We start from the raw sequence: 19,653 nt of genomic DNA on the forward strand, positions 1-19,653 counted from the left end.
CCCACTTTCCCTCCAACATTGACTGCTGATTTGGAGCTGATTGTTGAACCTGAAGCGCTCCTCAATGTCCGTCATGCCAAGGACGACCCCAACCAGCAACTCGAAGTGTTAATCCAGTGGAAAGACTTACCGCTGTTTGAAGCCACTTGGGAGAAGTTTGAGACCATTCGCCATCAATTTCCGTCTTTTAATCTTGAGGACAAGGTTCAAGATATAGGGGGGGGGGGGTAATGTTAGGCCTCCTATTCGGTTCACTTATGCTAGGAGAACCAAGTCCACGCACCAGGGGTAGTTCGGTCTATAGGAAGGGCCTGTTTAGTAATTGTAGATAATAATGAGGAGTAGCTGAATATATGGAGTGAGGAGGAAAGAGAATGTTATGCATGTACTAACTTTTCCTAATTACTACTGGAGAGTCCCAGGCTCTCGAATCCCTGTGGAATCTGTATCAATTTGGCTGATTAATATACATTTCACAGCTTCTTGATCAGCTTGGGTTATTTGTTCTGTTCTTTCTGTTTTGGTACTGTTTTATTGGATTAATTCCAGAATTGCAGGTAGTCGGGCCTAACAATTTTCTTCCAAATTGTGTTGCCGGAGTTGGCCTTGCTTTACTTGTGCACATTGGTATTTGTGACATGCTGGCGTAACTTTTTATTTCATTATCTTATATGTTCTTTGCTGGCATTGGTTAAGCGTGTGTAGGCGGCATCCTACTCCAACAAGAGAGATGCTTGAACCTTTGATGCGTACGGCTGCTGCTGTTGGACTCAACTTGGATGTTTCATCCTCAAAAGCGCTGGCCGATTCTCTTGATTCTGCTGTGGCTGCTGTGGCAAGTCTTATCTCCATATGCAATAATTCCTCCCACCATATTCACACACTTGTACACTATATTTTAAGCTTTTAACTAAATACTTAAAATGTTTTTCAGGGCAATGATCCATATTTTAACAAGCTAATTCGCATACTTGCTACCAGATGCATGACACAAGTATATAATAGTTGATTCAGAAATAACCTTCAAAATTCATCCCCACTATTTTGCTAACTAACTAACTATATTGCTTCCCCTGGATTATTAAATGTAGGCGGTATATTTCTGTAGTGGAGATCTTAGCCCTCCAGAATATGTTCATTACGGGCTTGCATCACCTCTATATACTCATTTTACATCTCCTATCAGAAGATATGCAGGTTAGTAACAATTCTAATGTCATACCATTTTCTGCGCTGAGCTTGATCACGAGCGCATAATTGTTTGCACTTTGAACGTAAAACATTCCTTTCTTGCAAATGTTATAGTGCACAGGCTGCTTGCTGCCTCGCTTGGGATATACAAGCTTCCCACAGTAGTCCAAGACAGACCGCAACTAACTAGTATTTCTGACAGTATGGACAATCTTGCACTGAACTTTTTGTTGCGACATATCATTTATTTTAATATTACCCCAGATAGTCGATTTTCTTAATCTGTCTGCTATGTATATTGAGCTTAAAGATGGCTTTGCTTCTCTTAAATTTCCTTCAGATTTAAATTATCGGCACAGAAATGCTCAGATGGCAAGTCGGGCCTCAATAGAGCTTCACACTGTCATTTTCTTCAGAAAACGGTATGTACCATGCTATATCTTTCTCACCTCCTCAAACTATTTTCATGTCTGTGTTGCTCACATGATCGGTGTGTAATGATATTTGGTGACGCGCACAGGCCCACAGACACAGAGGCGAGAATAGTGAAGATAAGAGCCAATGGATTCATCGTATTCGTTCCCAAGTATGTTGTTGTCACAGCTATAAGTTTTGTATTTGGTTTGTTAAATTGACGATTTTCAGGATGATTTTTTGTTTGTTTGTTTGTCGGGCGCAGGTATGGCATCGAAGGGCCTGTATACTTGACCCAGAAAAGTGAGAAGGGAGGAGGAGAGTGGTTTGTAGATGAGCAGGAGCAGGAGATAAAAAATATGGATGGTAGCCTTTCATTCAGCGTTCTGCGGGCTGTTAATATTCACTTGGAGGTTGTGGAACCCCAACCCAATAGACCAAAATTACAGCTTAGCCTTCTGATCTGATTTTTATTTTTGAAATTTTGTCTCTTAGATGAGTTATTATTGATTTTGGATATATAAGAAGCAGTGTGTGTTGTTTGAGCTGTGGAGCTAATGAATGTGCAACTCCCAATGAGCATAGAAAAATTGTACAGTTTGGTGTAATTGGATCAATTTAATTTTTTTGGTTTTCGATTGAACTTGCAGTGCGTGAGCTTGTGCTATTATACATTTTTGAGTTTTTTTTTTTTATGCAAAATGCATGTGTGATGTAAGAGTGGTCTTGAATTAGATAAAAATAAGAGGGCTGGAGGTAAGAGATCGAAGACCACCAAAAATTAACGTATTTTCAGCACAAATTTTTAATGTTAATTAGGGTAGATAGGCGTGATGAGTAAGAAAAGTTTTTATTGCAAGATGACTTAGTGGCAAGTGTTGTGTTGTGCATAGTTTTAGCATATGTACCAATATGCCATGTGTAGGGAATGGACTTAACTTATTTGTGTGGAAAAAATGAGTTAGGCTAATAGGTAATATTAAACATCTCTAATGAAGTGTCAAATTTTTCCATGAACGTCAATGGCACTTATTGGGATTTGACACACTGGAGGTGTCTAATCGCTTTCTCGAGGCTTGAGAACCTTCAGCTCGAAGAGGTAGCTCAAAAAGAAAAATTCCAATCGTTGCTAAGAACACCAGCACTCGAGAATCTCCATTACTTGTCGAGGAAGTCACAAGGCATGCGTGCCTACCTACCTCTGACAAATGTGATAGTTGCATGGGAAAGTGGTTGTCTCCTTTGTACAACCAACAAAGAAGATATGCATAGTAACATAATCGCACTTGGGAAGTGGCAATGCACTGCCTGACACTGTTCGCTATTTCCCCATACTATGTTCGTACACCGGACGTTAAGAAATATTGTAATTAGCTCTGATTAACGAGCGTTAAATGTCTCAAGCCGCCTATAAATAGGGCTGGTGTCTCATTGTAAAAGAAAACCAAAACACTACTAAATTGCAAACTCGAAGAGAACTTGAGCATTGTAAGTTCTTAAGTCAATAACACTAATTCGTAGACTAGGTCTTTTTAAAGGTTGAACCATGTAAAAATCTTGTTGTTTGCCTTTGTTCTTAGCTTCTAAATCTCTCTAAATTGTAGTTAGCAAAAACCAGGGCATCAACAATACTAATTTGTATCTTAAAACACTATTGTCCATTGGAGCACAATTATTCATTTTTTGTGTCAAATTTAGCACTATATTTTGATCGTACGTTGAAGATAATCTTATTCATAACTGATAATAACTATTAATATTATTGTAGCTTGTGAATTTTACAATTAGAGAATCGAGATAGTAGGTATTGACAATGGAAATAATAAGGAAAAAAAGAATTAGAAGAGATAATTTCAACAATTGAATCTGTAAATAATTGAATGATAAGTAATAGAATGAAAAACAAAGCAGTAAATGCCATCTATTTATTGTAGAGCGGTAATGTGACTAATTTAGGATAACGGTTGAAGGATAGAGAAATAAGTAAGAGAGTGATAGATTATATTATATAGTAATGCTAGATATACACAAAAGTCATAATAAATATGAGTAATTGGTAAATATGACCTATGCCTAATAAATTTTAACCAATTGTTTAAAGTATTAGATGTTATTTTGTAAAAAATTATCAAAAACTATGTCAAAGTACAAAATGACTTCAAAAAAATAAGTAAAGGTCCCTAATAATATAGATTTTAGTCAACTATTTTTTAGTGGCATGGGACCCCATTACTTCTAATTAGGTAGATCAAATTAATCACACATTATAGGGGGTGGCATATTTTTTTAATTATGAGTATCCACTAAAACTCAAATTTCCTTATTAAGTAAAAGCATTGTTCATATCCATTCAATTAATAATATATTATAGGTGGTTGGCCAGTGGTAGAACTAGAAGGATCCAAAACTAGAGATGACTTTTGAGACCTATTACCAACTCATAAATGGAAGTTTAATTTGTGCACGTACTTGGTTTATTTGCCTATAAATATATCCCACAATATATCTCTTACTATAACCAAGAGAGTGAGAGTGAGAAAGAGAGGTATATCATCATCAAATAAATTGTTAATTATTAGTATGGAGCACTTGGTATTGGTCTCCCTATTGCAAGGATTCATGGCATTAGTTTTCATGGCCATGTTTGTATTATTCTACAAGCACACATCTCCCTTCGTCGGCAACCTGCCGCCAGGCAAAATTGGATACCCAATATTCGGTGAGACCATGGAGTTCCTCTCCACCGGATGGAAAGGCCATCCTGAAAAGTTCATCTTCGACCGCATGGCCAACTTCTGCTCCAACATCTTCAAGACCTCACTCCTCGGAGAGCCGGTTGCTGTTTTCTGTGGCCCCACAGGCAATAAGTTCCTATTCTCTAATGAGAACAAGCTTGTCACTGCTTGGTGGCCAAGCTCCATCGAGAAACTCTTCCCCAGTACCACTGAGCAGGCCACCGCATCTCAGGAGGCCAAGAAGGTCCGCAAGATCGTCCATCCGTTCATGATGCCCGACGCTCTCCGAGGCTACATCGGCATCATGGACACCGTAGTCCAGCGCCACTTCGCCGACAACTTGGAAAGTAGCGGTGGCGAAGTTGTTGCCTTCTCTCTGGCCAAACAATTAACCTTCTGGATAGCTGCCAGGGTGTTCCTCAGCCTCGACGACCCCAAGGAGATACGTAAGTTTGAGGATCCCCTCAAGCTATTGTCCTCCGGATTGTTCTCCATCCCCATCAACCTCCCAGGGACCACCTTCCACCGCGCCCTTAAGGCGTCTTCTTACCTCAGGAAAGAGCTTGTTAAGATAATCAAGCAGAGAAAGGTTGAGTTGGCGGAGGGCAAGGCCAGCTCCTCGCAGGACATCTTGTCCCACATGCTTGTCACCTGCACCGACGATGGCCAATGCATGACCGACCTGGACATTGCTAGCAAGATTATCGGACTCATCATCGGCGGCTACGAAACCACCAGTTCCGTCTGTACCATTATTGTCAAGTATTTGGCCGAGCTTCCCCATGTGTACGAGGCCGTCTACACAGGTTAATTAATATAGTGTAATATAATCAAACAGTATTACTTATATATATATATGTGTGTGTTATGATGATATTAATTGGTGATCCAACAGAACAAATGGAGATAAAAAAGGCAAAGAGGAGAGGCGCAGGAGAGCTGTTGAACTGGGATGAGTTGCAGAAGATGAAGTACTCATGGAATGTGGCACAGGAAGTGCTCCGAGTGGCTCCTACGTTGCCGGGGACTTTCCGTGAAGCCCTGGACGACTTCGTGTTCAACGGCTACACCATTCCAAAGGGGTGGAAGCTGTACTGGAGCGCCAGCTCCACCCACAAGAACCCTGACTACTTCCCCCAACCGGACAAGTTTGACCCCACCCGGTTCGAGGGGAATGGCCCTGCACCGTATACGTTCGTGCCGTTCGGAGGTGGACCCAGGATTTGCCCGGGGAAAGAGTATGCGCGGCTAGTGATCCTGGTGTTCATACACCACTTGGTCACGCGCTACAGGTGGGAGAAGATCGTTCCCGACGAGGACACCGTCGTCGATACCTTGCCCATCCCCGCCAATGGCCTTCCCATCCGCCTCATTCCCCACCACCATGCACTGATCGATTAATCACATCATCTTCCATCCATCCATGCATGGACACCACTACCTTTCACTTTGCTATGCCTTTTTTCCCTTAATAAATATCATGAGCATGGCTAACTAAGCAAGTAGTATTCGACAACTTAAGTTGCTAAATAACAACACTCGTATATTATTATCTTTGTAATTTGTACCTGACTTTACCTCATGTAATGTGTATTTGTCTTTGTAATTTTACTATAATGGCACCGTGGCTTTCCTTATTTTGGGTGGCTTGTATGGAAGTACCCATTTTTACTTGAGAAAGTTTACTAAGATATTATAGTGGTTATTGACAATTTAGTCATATTTTGGAGCTTTATTTCCTCTTCATTGTGCATTTTTGCAGTCATGAAATATCAGTTTCCCAAGGTCTCATATCTAATTTTGTCTCTTAGTCATAAATGAGTTGTTATCATTAATTTGACTTGTGGAGCTATATGAATGTGTTATTATTAACTTGGTACATTTAGATGCAACTTGATCAATGTGATTTTTTTTTTTCTTTTTGATTCAACTCTTCTTGAGTGAGCTTGTTTATTACAACAACAGCCAGATATGATATAGAAACGTACTCTCATAACTTCTGCTATTGTACATTATTTGAAGACAAAATCCAGATGAAAATGGTGGACCAAATGGCGAGTGCTGGAGCTGCTACCAAGTAGGTCCATAGGAAGAGCACTGAGCACTCTTCTTGCCCAACGTTGAACAGTTGTGTCATGGTACCTGCACTTGTACTTGTCAACACACACACACACTACCATACCATGATTCTTTCTCTTAAGAAAATGACAATTACTTACCAATATTCATGGCCGGAGGAAGTGTGAATTGGAGCATTAAGAGGTAGAGGAACAAGGGCTCTGATGGCAGAAATCCAAGATGGTTTGCTCCTCTAACTATCAAAATCCCAATGCTTGGAAGTAGTATGTAGCGGCAGAAAATCACTCCTACCAGTAGAGATGGTTTGATATTTGAGGATGTTAAGCAAAAATTTCATATTTAGAAAATAAAAAAAATAAATGCGAAACACAATTTCACCTATGCCAAATTTATAGCATAAGATTTTATTTATTTAAGTTCGACCCATCCGAGATTATAAGAATAACCTCTTAATTACAATCATTTTATTTAAAGGAAATACCCTCTGATTCCAATTACAATGATATTAAATAGTTTGAAATAATTTAGGGAGAACTTGGATGAATTTGGAATTGCAGCTGAACTCAGTAATTTTGGCTAACTGAGTTGCCTACATACCTTCTTTGTGAAGGATCAAGCCACTTGTAGTTCGGATTGAGATATTTTAGAATTTGTATATAAGAATTCCGGTATATGACCATTTTCAGGAATTATTTGCCATTTGAAAATTTGGAAAAAATTCATAGGTGGATGACCTTTTATGGAATTTTGAGATTTGTGTTTTTATACCATTTTGCGGTATCGGCGACTGCACTTAGTCTTAGCAACTAAGTTGCCTACGTATCCCTTTTTAGGAATCAAGTCTAACGTAGTTCCCTGATTTTCAAAGATTTTATAATGCTTTAATAATTAAGAGGTGAATGACCCATTTTTTAGATACCATTTATTATGGCTTTTAAATTTTAGTGCACTTTTAATTTTGAGGTAAAATTACAATTTTTGAGATTTTGTGAAGTTAATGACCTCTTTGAAATTTTGGAATGATATTTCATCATTTTTAATTGATTTTGATAAGCTCATTTGGGATTTGGAAATTTTATACCATTTCGCATGGTTTTAGAATTTTATCATTTTTGTGACAATTTTATGTCTTGAAATCTCTTTATATATATTTTTAATAATTTATTTATATATAAAGAGATTATTTGACAAATATTTTAATTGATTATTCTAAAATTTGTGGGGAATAATCTAAAATTTTATATCAGATAATATCATTATTTTAAATTCGAATTTTAATTCGAATTTTTTAAATTTGAATTTAAAATTTTGAGATAAAATCTGACTGTTTTATGTTTTAAATTTATCAAACAATATAAATATCTTAAAATTTGAATTTAAATTTGATTTCAAATTCAAGATATTTTTATTATATATTATTTGATTATTAATTATATATTTGAGTCCACTTAAAGATTTAATAAAAAAGAAGCTAGCACTGCCATTTTTGGACAGAGCACATACATTCGTTTTCTTTCTCATCGTAAGACCCACTCTCTTTTTATTTTCTTTACTTTTTCGTTTATATATAACAAGACACACGCATATCTTTTATATAATAAGTGTGTAGATAACGGAAATTCTTGGTTTTAACGGTTTTTTATTTTTTTAATGTTAACTTTAACGGAATATTCTCATATTTAACAGAATATTATTATATTTAACGGTAGTTTGTAAATACTTAATGTAATGCCCCGGATTCCCTATTGTGGTTTAGCGGCTGGATTTGTAGGCCGGGAGGGCCATAATTGCTTAATTACGCTATTAAATGTGTTTATGCATATTTATGAGAATTATATTATAATATAATGTTACTTGTATGCATATCGATGTTATGTGTTGAGACCACATTATGATGTGGGTTTGCTCGAGCTATTCGACATGAGACGATCGTAGATTATTGATTAGCGGTTTAGTCACAACGGGATTAAGGGTCGGGACTTGGGTTGAGTCTCGGGGAGGTTTTGATGGTTAGAGCGTTACCGGGAGATAAAGGGTAACGGGAGGTGAGTTAATGGTGTTTATGATTTTTGAGAATAGCGGGAATTTGAGAGCGTTAATTATGATTAACAAGTTTGGAGGAAAGTACCAAAAATGCCCTTGGGAGTCTTTAGAAACCATTAATTGACCTAGGGGTAAAATGGACATTTCACCCCTAGGATAGATATAACACTCTTGCTGAAGAAAATAGTGAAGGAAAATAGAGTATGTTTTAGAGTTCTCCCGTACCTCCTTTTTCTCACTATTCTTTGTGGTTTTTGAGCCAACTTTGAGGATTCTAGCTTGGGAAGCAAGCCTTGGAAGTTTGGGAGTGCGTTCCACCATTGAAGACCATCACAAGCCAAGCTTTGGGTAAGTTTCTAACCATAGTTTCTCTGGTTTGCTCTGTTTTGGTTTTGTTTTGCAGCTGAAATGTTTAGGGTGAATTCATGAGTTTTGTTGGGAGTTTTGGCTAGGGTTCCCATGCTTGTGATGTTTGGGATGTGTTGAGATGGTTTTTGGGTTCATTTGGCATCAATAATAGGCTTTGGAAGCTTGGAGATCGAGTTAGAAACGAAGGAGATGAAGAAGGTCGGTTCAGGGGTGTTTTGGGCTGGAGGTAGCGCTACAGCGCCCACCCTAGGGCGCTATAGCGCTCCTCAGGAGGGTTTTTGGCCTTTGGGAGGTTCTGAGTAGAGCGCTGTGGCGCTAGGGGTTGAGCGCTGTAGCGCTACCCTGTTCCTTCCAAACCCCGTTTTGAGTGTTTTTAAGGGTTTTTGACTTGGGGTTTCAATCCTTAAGGCCCGGGATCGATTCTACTCACCGTGTGGGCATGTTTCGAGGTCCCGAGGGTGGTGCTTAGGTTAAGACCCTATTATTGTGGATTCTCATTAATGGAGGTTATAATTGGTTGTGATTAGGTAACCGCTAAGGAACTATAAGACCGATCGTTCTCAGGGGTCGTCTTTATCATACTTCTCGCTCGAACTTGAGGTAAGAAAACAGTGTACAGATACAGTTGCACCCTGTACAGGTATACGACATGCATGGTTTGATATTGAGGCATGTTGGTTGATATATGTGAACGTGGATTGCATATTAAATGCTAATGAATACTGATTACCTGCTTGAGACACTGACTAGTCAGGGACCGACTCTAAAGTCGATGATCACGCATTGAATGGCTCTATGTCATTAATGCGGGACCGGCCCTAAGGTCGATGAACTTATAAGCGCTTGCCTGGTCTACGACCAGATGACTATAGCCAAGGTATATGACCCCGGTGACCGTTTGTCACGTGGCTAAGGGACGTTGTCCATAGTTTCGACCCTAGAGTCGTGAGGAAGGTTATGTTGGTGACCAATCACCATGCACCTGTCCTGAACATGCTTATGAAAGAAATTACCTATCAGTTAAGCCCTGGTGACCCTATCGTCACATGGCTAGAAGGAGCGATGCTTATTATTGTGACTTTTGGCTAATGTCACCTACTTGTTGGACTGATAGTCCTGAATAGTTATTATGATCGTTGTTGTTATTACATCATGTTTCATTATGTTTTCTTGCTGGGCCTTGGCTCATGGGTGCTATGTGATGCTGGTAAAGGGAAGGAAAAACTTGGCCAACCCTGAGTGGAGAGCTTGGGCGATGTGTTGTACATACAGGGCCGCTTGACCGCCACGGTCAAGGAGTTCTCAGAGGGACTAGGGGTTTACCCTATTTTTGCCGCTTAGGCCGGCGGAGTTTGTAAATATTGGAACTGTAGTGACTCTTTTGTATTATGAACTACTTGTAAATATTTTGAAAGGCTCATGAGCAGTTTATTTACTTAACGAAAAGTACCATTCCCTTTTTGCTGGTTTTCTACCTTAACCTGATAATAACACTTAGATCACGTTTTTAACCAAAGGACTCGGGTAGCGGGTCAAATTTCCGGTTCACCGTAACTGTTCTGGGGTAACCAGGGCGTTACACTTAAACTTAAGTAAAATAAAATAAATAATTAGAAAAATTAAAATAAGATATTTTTGAGATATTTTGCAATGATAATTATTTAAAAATTATAAAATCATACGTTTTATAACTTAAATAAAATTTAATTAAACTTAAACTCACGTAATAGAATAATATCATATTAAAAATATAATATAATATACTGTCAATTAGCAACAAATTACTTTTTAAAAAAACTAGCAAAAAATTTAAATTTAAAATCTACGTATAATATTTAATATTATATTAAACATATAATATATAATCTCTTGTTGTCACTCCTAAATTCAAAAACCAGAACAAATATAAATTTAAACAAAAATAAATAAATTATTTAATTAAAATAAGATATTTATTTAAAATTTATATGACATTAATATAAATTTAATAAAAATAATTAATAAATTCTATAAATAAAACTAAGTAAATGCAAGTTAATTGTATCTAGTATATATATATATACTGTCTTTTTGTCTTAATATATATATATATTCGTATACTTTTTTTTTTCCCTGAGTATATATATATATATATATATATGAGCAAACTGATTTAGTAACCCAGCACCACAGTCCATATTCTATTTTTTTTTCTTTTGACTGGGACCAAAAATCACATTTCCATAATTTTACTAACCTTCACGTCTCTTTATATATCATCACATATATATTTGATTATTTTTTTTTATATATATATGTACATATGCATATATGCCTACGTCTCTTTATGTATATGTGTGGCTGGGCCTAATTATAAATGAGTGTGTGTAAAAAGTCAAAGAAGAATTTCTACACAGAATTTTGTGATCATTTTTACAAACATATATATATATATATGTACATATGCATATGCATATAAACATATAGTAAAAGTTGAAGATCCCGAGAACAATTGGGTTTCTCAAAACGAATTTTTAAGCATTTATATTTAGCTTTGTGGTAGCATCTCATGACCCTTTTTTTTTGCTCACGTCATTCCTCTGCTAAATACATGTATGCATACAAAGACTTTTATATGTTTAGTGAAAAAAAAGGATTTTATGCAGTCATTAAATCATTAACATCATTATGTTAACTTAGCATGAAATTAAGCTTTGCTTTGTAAACATAAATATGCTTTCACTGAAGTTTCTGGGTATCAAAATATTGCTTTGGCATACATATATAATTCCTTTTTTTTTTTTTTTTGACTGCCTGATGAGTAGAGAAATTTGATCAATAACTATTTTGGTTATCTAAATTTTCTACACTCGTTTTCTTGATTTTAATGTTTAGCAAAATTTATTTTTTTTAAGAAAATTTTGACAACATAACCAGATATGAATTTTATAATTTATCATGCTTTTCATGGCTATATCTTACTTTTGGAGATTTTTTGTTGGCAAAGCCTAAGTCAAAGTGGACAATGAACAACATAAAAATCAATTATAATTTTAGGAGAGATTTGAATAACATAACAACATGGAAAAAAATCAGATTTTCCCCCTTTTCCCTTTGGTTATATCTCACTTTTAAAGACCTTTTGTGACTTATAAAGCCTAGGTCAAAGTGGACCAAAGACAAAATAAGAAAATCACTGAGAAATAAAAGATGTTTGGAATACCAAGAAGAAAATAGGGACAAACTTTAGTACTCACTTTGTAGAAATCCTTGAAGATGAAAATCTTAACTTTCTGTATTTCTTCCTTAATTTCTCTCTTGTTTTTTTTTTTTTTTATCGTAATCTCTCACACAGTTTTGGCAGAGTTTTTCTCTTCTTCCTTTCTCCTCCCCCTTCTGTCTGATTTATTTCCCATTTTATAAACTTTATTTTACGTTATGTGAAGAGTGGTGAGAGTGGAATGTGGGAAAGTGGAGAGAAAAGTGGAGATACTCCTCTCCACTAATTTGACTGAACCACCTTTTCTTATAATAATATATTTAATAACATATTATTATATTTTTTTTTATCTTTATTTTTTTTTATTATTATTTTTTCGTTCAACAGATGAGCGTAGGCCTGTTGACATGTTGTTTTGTTCATTTTTGTATTGCTTCAAATTCACTTATGAGTGATACAAACTCAGCTATGGTTAATAGTGTTACCTTGAGTGAGGTTCCCTCCTAGTAAAAGGGTGATGCACGGTAGTGTTCCACCATTGCACACACACATCCAACTAGGTCAGACTAGCAAGTAAATGTTGGGATGTGAACTATTTATTTGTGTATTTTTGTAAATCAAGTAACCAAGTAACTAAACAAGCATATGGATGATTCTTGAAACCTTTCATTTTCTCAAACTCTTGATTACATCTTACCTTTATTTCACTTATCTCATTTCATCACTTTATCAAAAATACAATACCAAAATCTCAAACCTCTTTTCATTTCCATCTTTTTATTCATTTATTGTTACTAATTTTTGTGTTATTTTCTACTAATCTTTTGAGTATAGGCTACCTCCTTGTGGATCGACCGCCCGATTATACTACAACCACCGCTTAGTGGTTGTCACGATTTGGGCGTTAAACAGCCCCAAAATCCCTAATAAGGTTTAGGACCTTGATTAGGAGGTCGGGATGTCCATAATTGATTTATTACGATATTAAATGGTTATATGCATATTTATGTGAATTATATTATAATATGATTATAAATGCATGCATATGGGTGTATTTATAATTATAAGGGCATTTTGGTAATTTGGCCTGTTGCGGGCGTGATTATGTATTTTCGTGCATGTGGGTGAGTTATGAATGCTATCACATTATATGTGGATTTTTTCGAGCCTTTTGGCATGAGACGATCATGAAATGCAAGTGTTCGGTCTGGTCATAACGGGATTAAGTTCGATGCTCGGGGTGAGTCTCGAGGTGATTTTAATGGTTAGAACATTACCGGGAATTAAAGGGTAATGGGATATGATTTATTGGTATTTGAGAATAGCGAGAATTGGAAGGTGTTAATTATGATTAACAAAGTAGGTGCGAAATGACGATTTTGCCCTTGGTGGCTGTTAAGGTTTTATTTTAGACTTAAGGGCATTTAGGTCTTTTCACCCTAAAGGATTTGTTTCAGCCATTTAAGCTTAGAAAGCTGTAGAAACCTTCTCAAAACAGAGCACCAAAATCACCTTCTCTCGTACATCATTTCTCCCCCATTTCTCTTTGAATTTTCAAGCTCTTTTTGAGGAACCAAGCCAAGGAACCAAGCTGTGATAAGCTAGGGTTATGCTCCACCATTTAAGAGGGTGTATTGCTGAGATTGAGGTGAGTTTTTAGCCATTAGAACTCTTGTTTTTGCTCTATTTTCTTAGTTAAGTTTCAACTGGTTTTTGAGTTGGAAAGTTGGGAATTGATTGGAGTTTTGGCTAGGGTTCTTGGGGTTGTGGTGCCTAGGACATGTGGAGGTGGTATTTGGGTTCATTTGGGACTTAATTTGATGTTTGGAAGCTTTTGGTTTGGGTTGGAAATGGTGGAATCGAAGGAAGAGGTTTCTGGGCATTTTCTGGCTGAAGGTAACGCTACAGCGCTACCTGAAGGGGTGCTGGGGCGGTGTTGGGTCTGTGAAGAGCGCTGGGGCGCTAGGAGGGTAGCGCTGTAGCACTACCCTGTTTCTTCAGAACCCCGTTTTAAGTATTTTTAAGGGTTTTTGGTTCGGGGTTTCAATCCTTAAGGCCCGAGATCGAATCTACTCACCGTGTGGGTACATTTCGAGGTCCCGAGAGTAGGGTTTAGATCAAGACCCTATTATTGTTGATTTTCATTAATCGGAGATTGTATTTGGTTATGACTAGGTGACCGTTAAAGGATTAAAGGATCGATCGTTCTTGTACTAATTCTCGCTCGAACCAGAGGTAAGAAAACTGCACCCTGTGTAAATGTAACATGCATGGTTATTCTTGATGCATGTTGGATGTCTAAATGTGATGCATGAGAAACATGTGATTAGGACATGCCGTGAATATTGAATATAAGATTGGTCAGAGCTTGAGTCTCTGTGTTTATGCATGATCCTAATTGTGCTAGCAATTGTTAAGTAAGCATGTTGAATGTCATGTATTCAGATATTTGACATATGATTAGGGGTGGGAATTTGGGTCACGACACGGTGACACGACACGATTAAGGTAAACACGAACACGACACATTTAATAATCGTGTCGTGTTCGTGTTTGAGTTTGAGTTTTTGACACGTTTAATAATCGTGTCGTGTTCGTGTTGACCCATTTAATAATCGTGTCGTGTCAGACATGATAACACGAATAATTTGCATAGGTTTTATGATTTTTTTCATATAGTTATGGTTAATCGTGTCATAATCATGTTATCGTGTTCGTGTCGTGTCGTGTTGACCCGTTTAATAATCGTGTCGTGTTCGTGTTCGTATTTTTGACACGTTATATAATCGTGTCGTGTTCGTGTTTACCTTAATCGTGTCGTGTCATAATCATGTCGACACAAATCTGACACGTTTACACGAATTTCCAGCCCTACATATGATATATGTTTGGTAGTATTGCTTACTTGTGTATGGCACTGACTAGTCAGAGTCGGCACTGGTCGCGTATCACTGACCTAAGAGTCGAGAATGGCATAAGCGTCATGAACGCAGGGCCGATAAAAGATTAGATCTAATCAATATTAGTGTTGAATGACTCTGGGAGCATTGATGCTGGACCGACCCCAAGGTCGATGAAAATTATAAGCGCTTGACTAGTCTAGGCTAGTTACTCAGAGCCAGGGCCAAAGGCCTAGGTGATGGTTTGTCAGATGGCTAGGGAGCGGAATCCCACAGTTATGACTCTATGGTCATGCGATAGGTTATATTGGTGACTAGTTCACCGAGCACCTATCTTGTTCAAGCTAGTGAAATGATCACTTATCTATTAAGCCCCGGTGACCCTATCGTCACATGGCTAAAGGGAACGGAACCCACCTTAGTGACTATCACAACTGTCATTCTTCTATTTAGGGCTATAAGTCCCGTATGGTTACCGAAACAACCAGTGTTAAATCATTTATCTGATTTGGATTGGCTTGATAGTCATCCATTCAGGAGGGTAGGATTCCTTATCCTAGATACCCATCATTACGTGGATTTGTTTGCCTGCTTGAATAGGGCTATATTTGCTAGGTGTGTGCCTTATAATTTGATGACATGTTATTACTGATCATGAGCATATTAAGTTTTCTTGCTGGGCTTTGGCTCACGGGAGCTATGTGGTGCAGGTAAAGGCAAACGAAAGCTGGACCATCCTTGAGTTGGAGAGCTTAGGTGATGATGTGTACATATGCGGCTACTCAACTGTCACGACCGAGGGTTAAAAGAGGAACTAGGGTTAAACCCTGTTTTGCCACTTAGATCGGCCTGTTGTAAATATTTTCTTGTAATAGACTGTTGACGCGGTTCTTCACCAACAAGTAATTAAGAAAAGAAGAGAAAGGGATTAGTGCTGAAAGTAGAACCGTCACAGATATGAAATCTTAGAGGATGAACTTGGTGACTCAAGACACGTTTTTAAGTGGTTCAAAGGTTAAAATCCTTCTACTCCACTAGTCAATATTATTGATATATTCTGAGTATTTGGTTACAAAGTATATCTCTCCAGAGACTATTTGTTCCAACCCTTATCAACTCCCAGGGTCTCCATATTTATAGGAGAAGGCACCTGGAAGTTGGTAAGGAGGTCATCCCGTGACCTTCTTATTTTTCATATCAACTCTGTGACATTCATGATTAATTCCTAAACCTGACACATAATTATGGTCAAATCGATAGGTAAAAAGATAATGGGCCGCACGGCCCAACCCAGCCGTGGGTATCTGAATGCGCACGTTCCTGCTGCGTGTCTGAAAAGTCAGGGAGATATCGGACACGTGATGTCAGATATAGGCACGTTTATCTTGCGTGTGTTGACTTTACAAAGGGTCAGAGATCCAGGAGCAGCTCGTATCACGAGCTTCTCCCCTGACCCGACCTTCGGCCTTCAGACTCCTTCCCCCAGTCTTGGGCAACCTTGGTGAGTCCTTGAGGATACCTCGAGCTAATAGAGTACGACTTCGAAAACAGTAGCTCCGGCCTGGGGAAATTTACGGACTAACCATTATTAGTCCGAGACTCGACCTGCTAATTAGCCGGTGGGAAAACCAGGGCGTACATCTGCCCCCCAAGCTCCTGCTCGTGGTATATGACGTCATATATAGAAGACCACAGTAGGGGATTTTAGACTTCCCCACAACCTTTCACATTCCACTTTTTGTGCAGGCGTCTGATACGTGGAACGTCGTGGGTGGTGACAGTACGTTTCACGAGAACCGCATTTAATGGCCTAGTCTATGCCCAGCCGTCGTTCCGTATTTCGAGTGGAGGGCCTCGGATCCCTCACTAGGGTCATCCAAGAGCCTTCTACACGTGATTCTTCACGTATATAAAAAGGGGGTGGCCACCCTACGCACGGGCCACCCCTTCATTCAAAATTTCCCAAATCTCTTTTCTTCTTCCCTCTAACTTTCAAAAGAACAAAACCCTCGACTCTGTTGCTGCCATTTTCATCGTTCAAGAAGCTTAGGCGCACGAGTTTCTCCGAAGCTTCGGAAGCTACTACACCGACGAAGCTCCTACCAGCGCAACACTCTCGTCTACCTTCCAGCCATACATTGTAAGTGTCCTGACCCTGTTTACTTTGAAAACATGCTACTGTAGCTTAGGTAAAAAAATTTACTGTAGCCGCATGCAAGGGTTTTCTGGGTTGCGCGGATATGGAGGGTGACAGCCCTTTTTAGGTTAGGACATACTTGTTGTAGGAAATCGCCTTAGAGCATGGGTTTCAGGATGCTTTTTCTGGAACAATTTCTGGGTAGGAGTTTTGGGAATTTTGAGTGCAAAACCGGGTAGCTTAGGGAGCACGCCTCATGGGCGGTTTTGCAATTCCTGCCTACTGAAACTTTCCTCCCAAGGCAAATTTTACTCTGAACCCCCCTGACACGCGAATTCTGAGTAATCTGGGATCTGTTGGGAGTATACGCGCGTGTTCACTGAGCCGCGTGGTTCCATCTTCCACGAGCTGGGCTTACCTCAACTCGTGCAAATAATAATTATTCTTCCTCCTGCTTGGGTCGCCTTTTCTAAAATGTTTTCTTGTGTTCACTAGGCGACCAGATGGCTCCAAAAAAGAACCTCCCTCAGAAGAACGTTGGAAGCTCAGCCTCCCGGCAGGAGAAGGGAAAGGCGGTGATGCCCAGCTCGCCGATCCCCCACTTTGGGCCGGCCGTGGAGAAGGAGGTCGAGGTGGCCCCTGACGCATTTTTTGAGGCGGAGAGAATCGTCTCAAAGATAACCGATCAGGCGAAGATCAACAAACTCTTCCTCACCCACAACATTCCACTGGGGAAAGCCTTCGTAATTGCCCGACCTGCTGCGGAGGGCGAGCGGAGCTGCACGCCACTCGACGAATCGTTCGCGGCCTGGAGCGGTGAACACTTCAAGGCAGGGGCCTTCCTTCCCCTGGATCAGTATTTCGCTGATTTCCTGAACTATGTGGGGTTGGCCCCATTTCAGCTTCCCCCCAACTCCTACCTTCTGCTGGCAGGGTTGAGGTACTTATTCAAGAAGCAGGAGTGGGAGGTCCCCACTCCTGCGGATATTTTATACTTCTTTTGCTTAAAAGCCAGCCCGGACCAGCGGGGACGTGGCGACGGGTTCTACTATTTAACCCGTTTTCCTAATACGGCGGCGGTCATCGAGCTACCAAGCCATCCAAATGACTTCAAGGACCAGTTCTTCATGTCAACTGGGTTCCGGAACTGCGAGCACCACTACTTCAATCGTCCTCATAAGTGAACCCTGACCTTAGCTCGCCTTTTAAGTGTTATTTTATTTTAGCTCCTCCCGTATTCCATTCTGATTCCAGCCAATCTTGCAGCCATCTACGCGAGGACCGAAAAGTCTGTGACCCTCGGGGGTCAATATGAAACACTGGCGGGCTTGCCCCCCAGTGAAAAGGACTATCGCGTGCTCGTGACGGACGAGACGATGGTGTTCTGCAAACTGATTTTCCCAAATCAGACTCTGAACCTGAAGAGGCCCCGAGGGCCGCCCCCAGCCCGCGCCAACAGACCTATCATCGTGGAGGAGGTCGCGGACGAGGAGGACGAGACAGCTGAAGTTCCGCTCGTGAGGAATAGGAAGAGGGCCTTGGAGGTCGCCCAAGGGATGGACGAGGAGAGGATCCAATCCGGAGCAGCCGCGGGTCCTTCCGGTCAAGGTAACCCTCATTTGCTTAAGAATGTAGATAGGGCCACTGCGGACCCCCGGCTGGTTAGGTTCAATCCTAGGCAGATCGTCCATCATCACCAAAGGGACCCGGACCTGAACACACTCCTGCTCCATTGTGTTGACCGGCTCGTGCTGGATCACCAAGAGAGCCGGCCTAGGGGTACCGTAGTAGTAGATAACACCCTAGCTTTTAGGTCGATCATTTTTTAGGAGTATGGGACCAACTTACGCACATGGCCATCACTCCAGAGGGGTATCTATTCTCCGGGGCTTAGGCAGTATGTAGAAGAGTCTAGCCCCGAGTCAGAACCGGACCCGGAACTTGCGCCTGTTCGGGAAATAATCGTCTTAGGTTCTTCCAGCTCGGGGGGTAGGGCTCCCTTAGTATTCGCATACTTTTTGCCTTTAACCTTTTGCTTTTATTTCTGCCCGATTGCTAACTTGTAATAACCATGTTTTTTGTTTTTGGCAAAAGAGATGTCTCAGCCCGAGGATAGCCTGCGGGGCATAGACTTCTGGGGGAATCCCCCAGCAGGGCCAAGATTGAAAAGGCTCTGAGGGTCCAAGAGCACGGCGGGGGGCTCCACTAAATCTCCGACAAAGGAGAAGGAAAAAGCCCCATCATCCCAGGTCGAGGGGGCAATTCTTTCTGCTGCCGGAGCAGGACCCATGCCCCCGCCTCCCCAGCGATCTCCATCAGCCACCCAAGACGTGGGAATGGAGGTCGGGACTCCGGCTGCAGTGGCCCCCGGCGTACGCATCCCGGTCAACCCCCAGGATCTAGAGAAGATCCTAGAAGCCTTCCGGGGGACGGTGTACGAGTCGGCGAGCTACGCCGTCAACCATTTCTACAAGTTCAAAGAGAAGGAGCTCCGGGCTATTGAGACAATGAGCCCGGTCCACGTAATAGAGTCTTCGATGGACATGACCCTAACGGTAAGCTGCCCCATTCTTTTAAGGCTTTACC

General features: G+C 40.1%; 1 protein-coding gene across 1 annotated transcript; it reads left to right on the plus strand.

Moving 5' to 3' along the window:
- Positions 1-4,124: 4,124 nt before the first annotated feature.
- Positions 4,125-5,977, plus strand: LOC133812955 (beta-amyrin 28-monooxygenase-like). Its single transcript, XM_062246813.1, has 2 exons — positions 4,125-5,146; positions 5,236-5,977. The coding sequence occupies exons 1-2, from the start codon at positions 4,186-4,188 to the stop codon at positions 5,739-5,741; spliced, it is 1,467 nt and encodes a 488-aa protein (XP_062102797.1). The 5' UTR covers positions 4,125-4,185; the 3' UTR covers positions 5,742-5,977.
- Positions 5,978-19,653: the final 13,676 nt, after the last annotated feature.

The sequence above is a fragment of the Humulus lupulus genome, chromosome 1, assembly GCF_963169125.1.
Source record: "Humulus lupulus chromosome 1, drHumLupu1.1, whole genome shotgun sequence".
Taxonomy (NCBI): domain Eukaryota; kingdom Viridiplantae; phylum Streptophyta; class Magnoliopsida; order Rosales; family Cannabaceae; genus Humulus; species Humulus lupulus.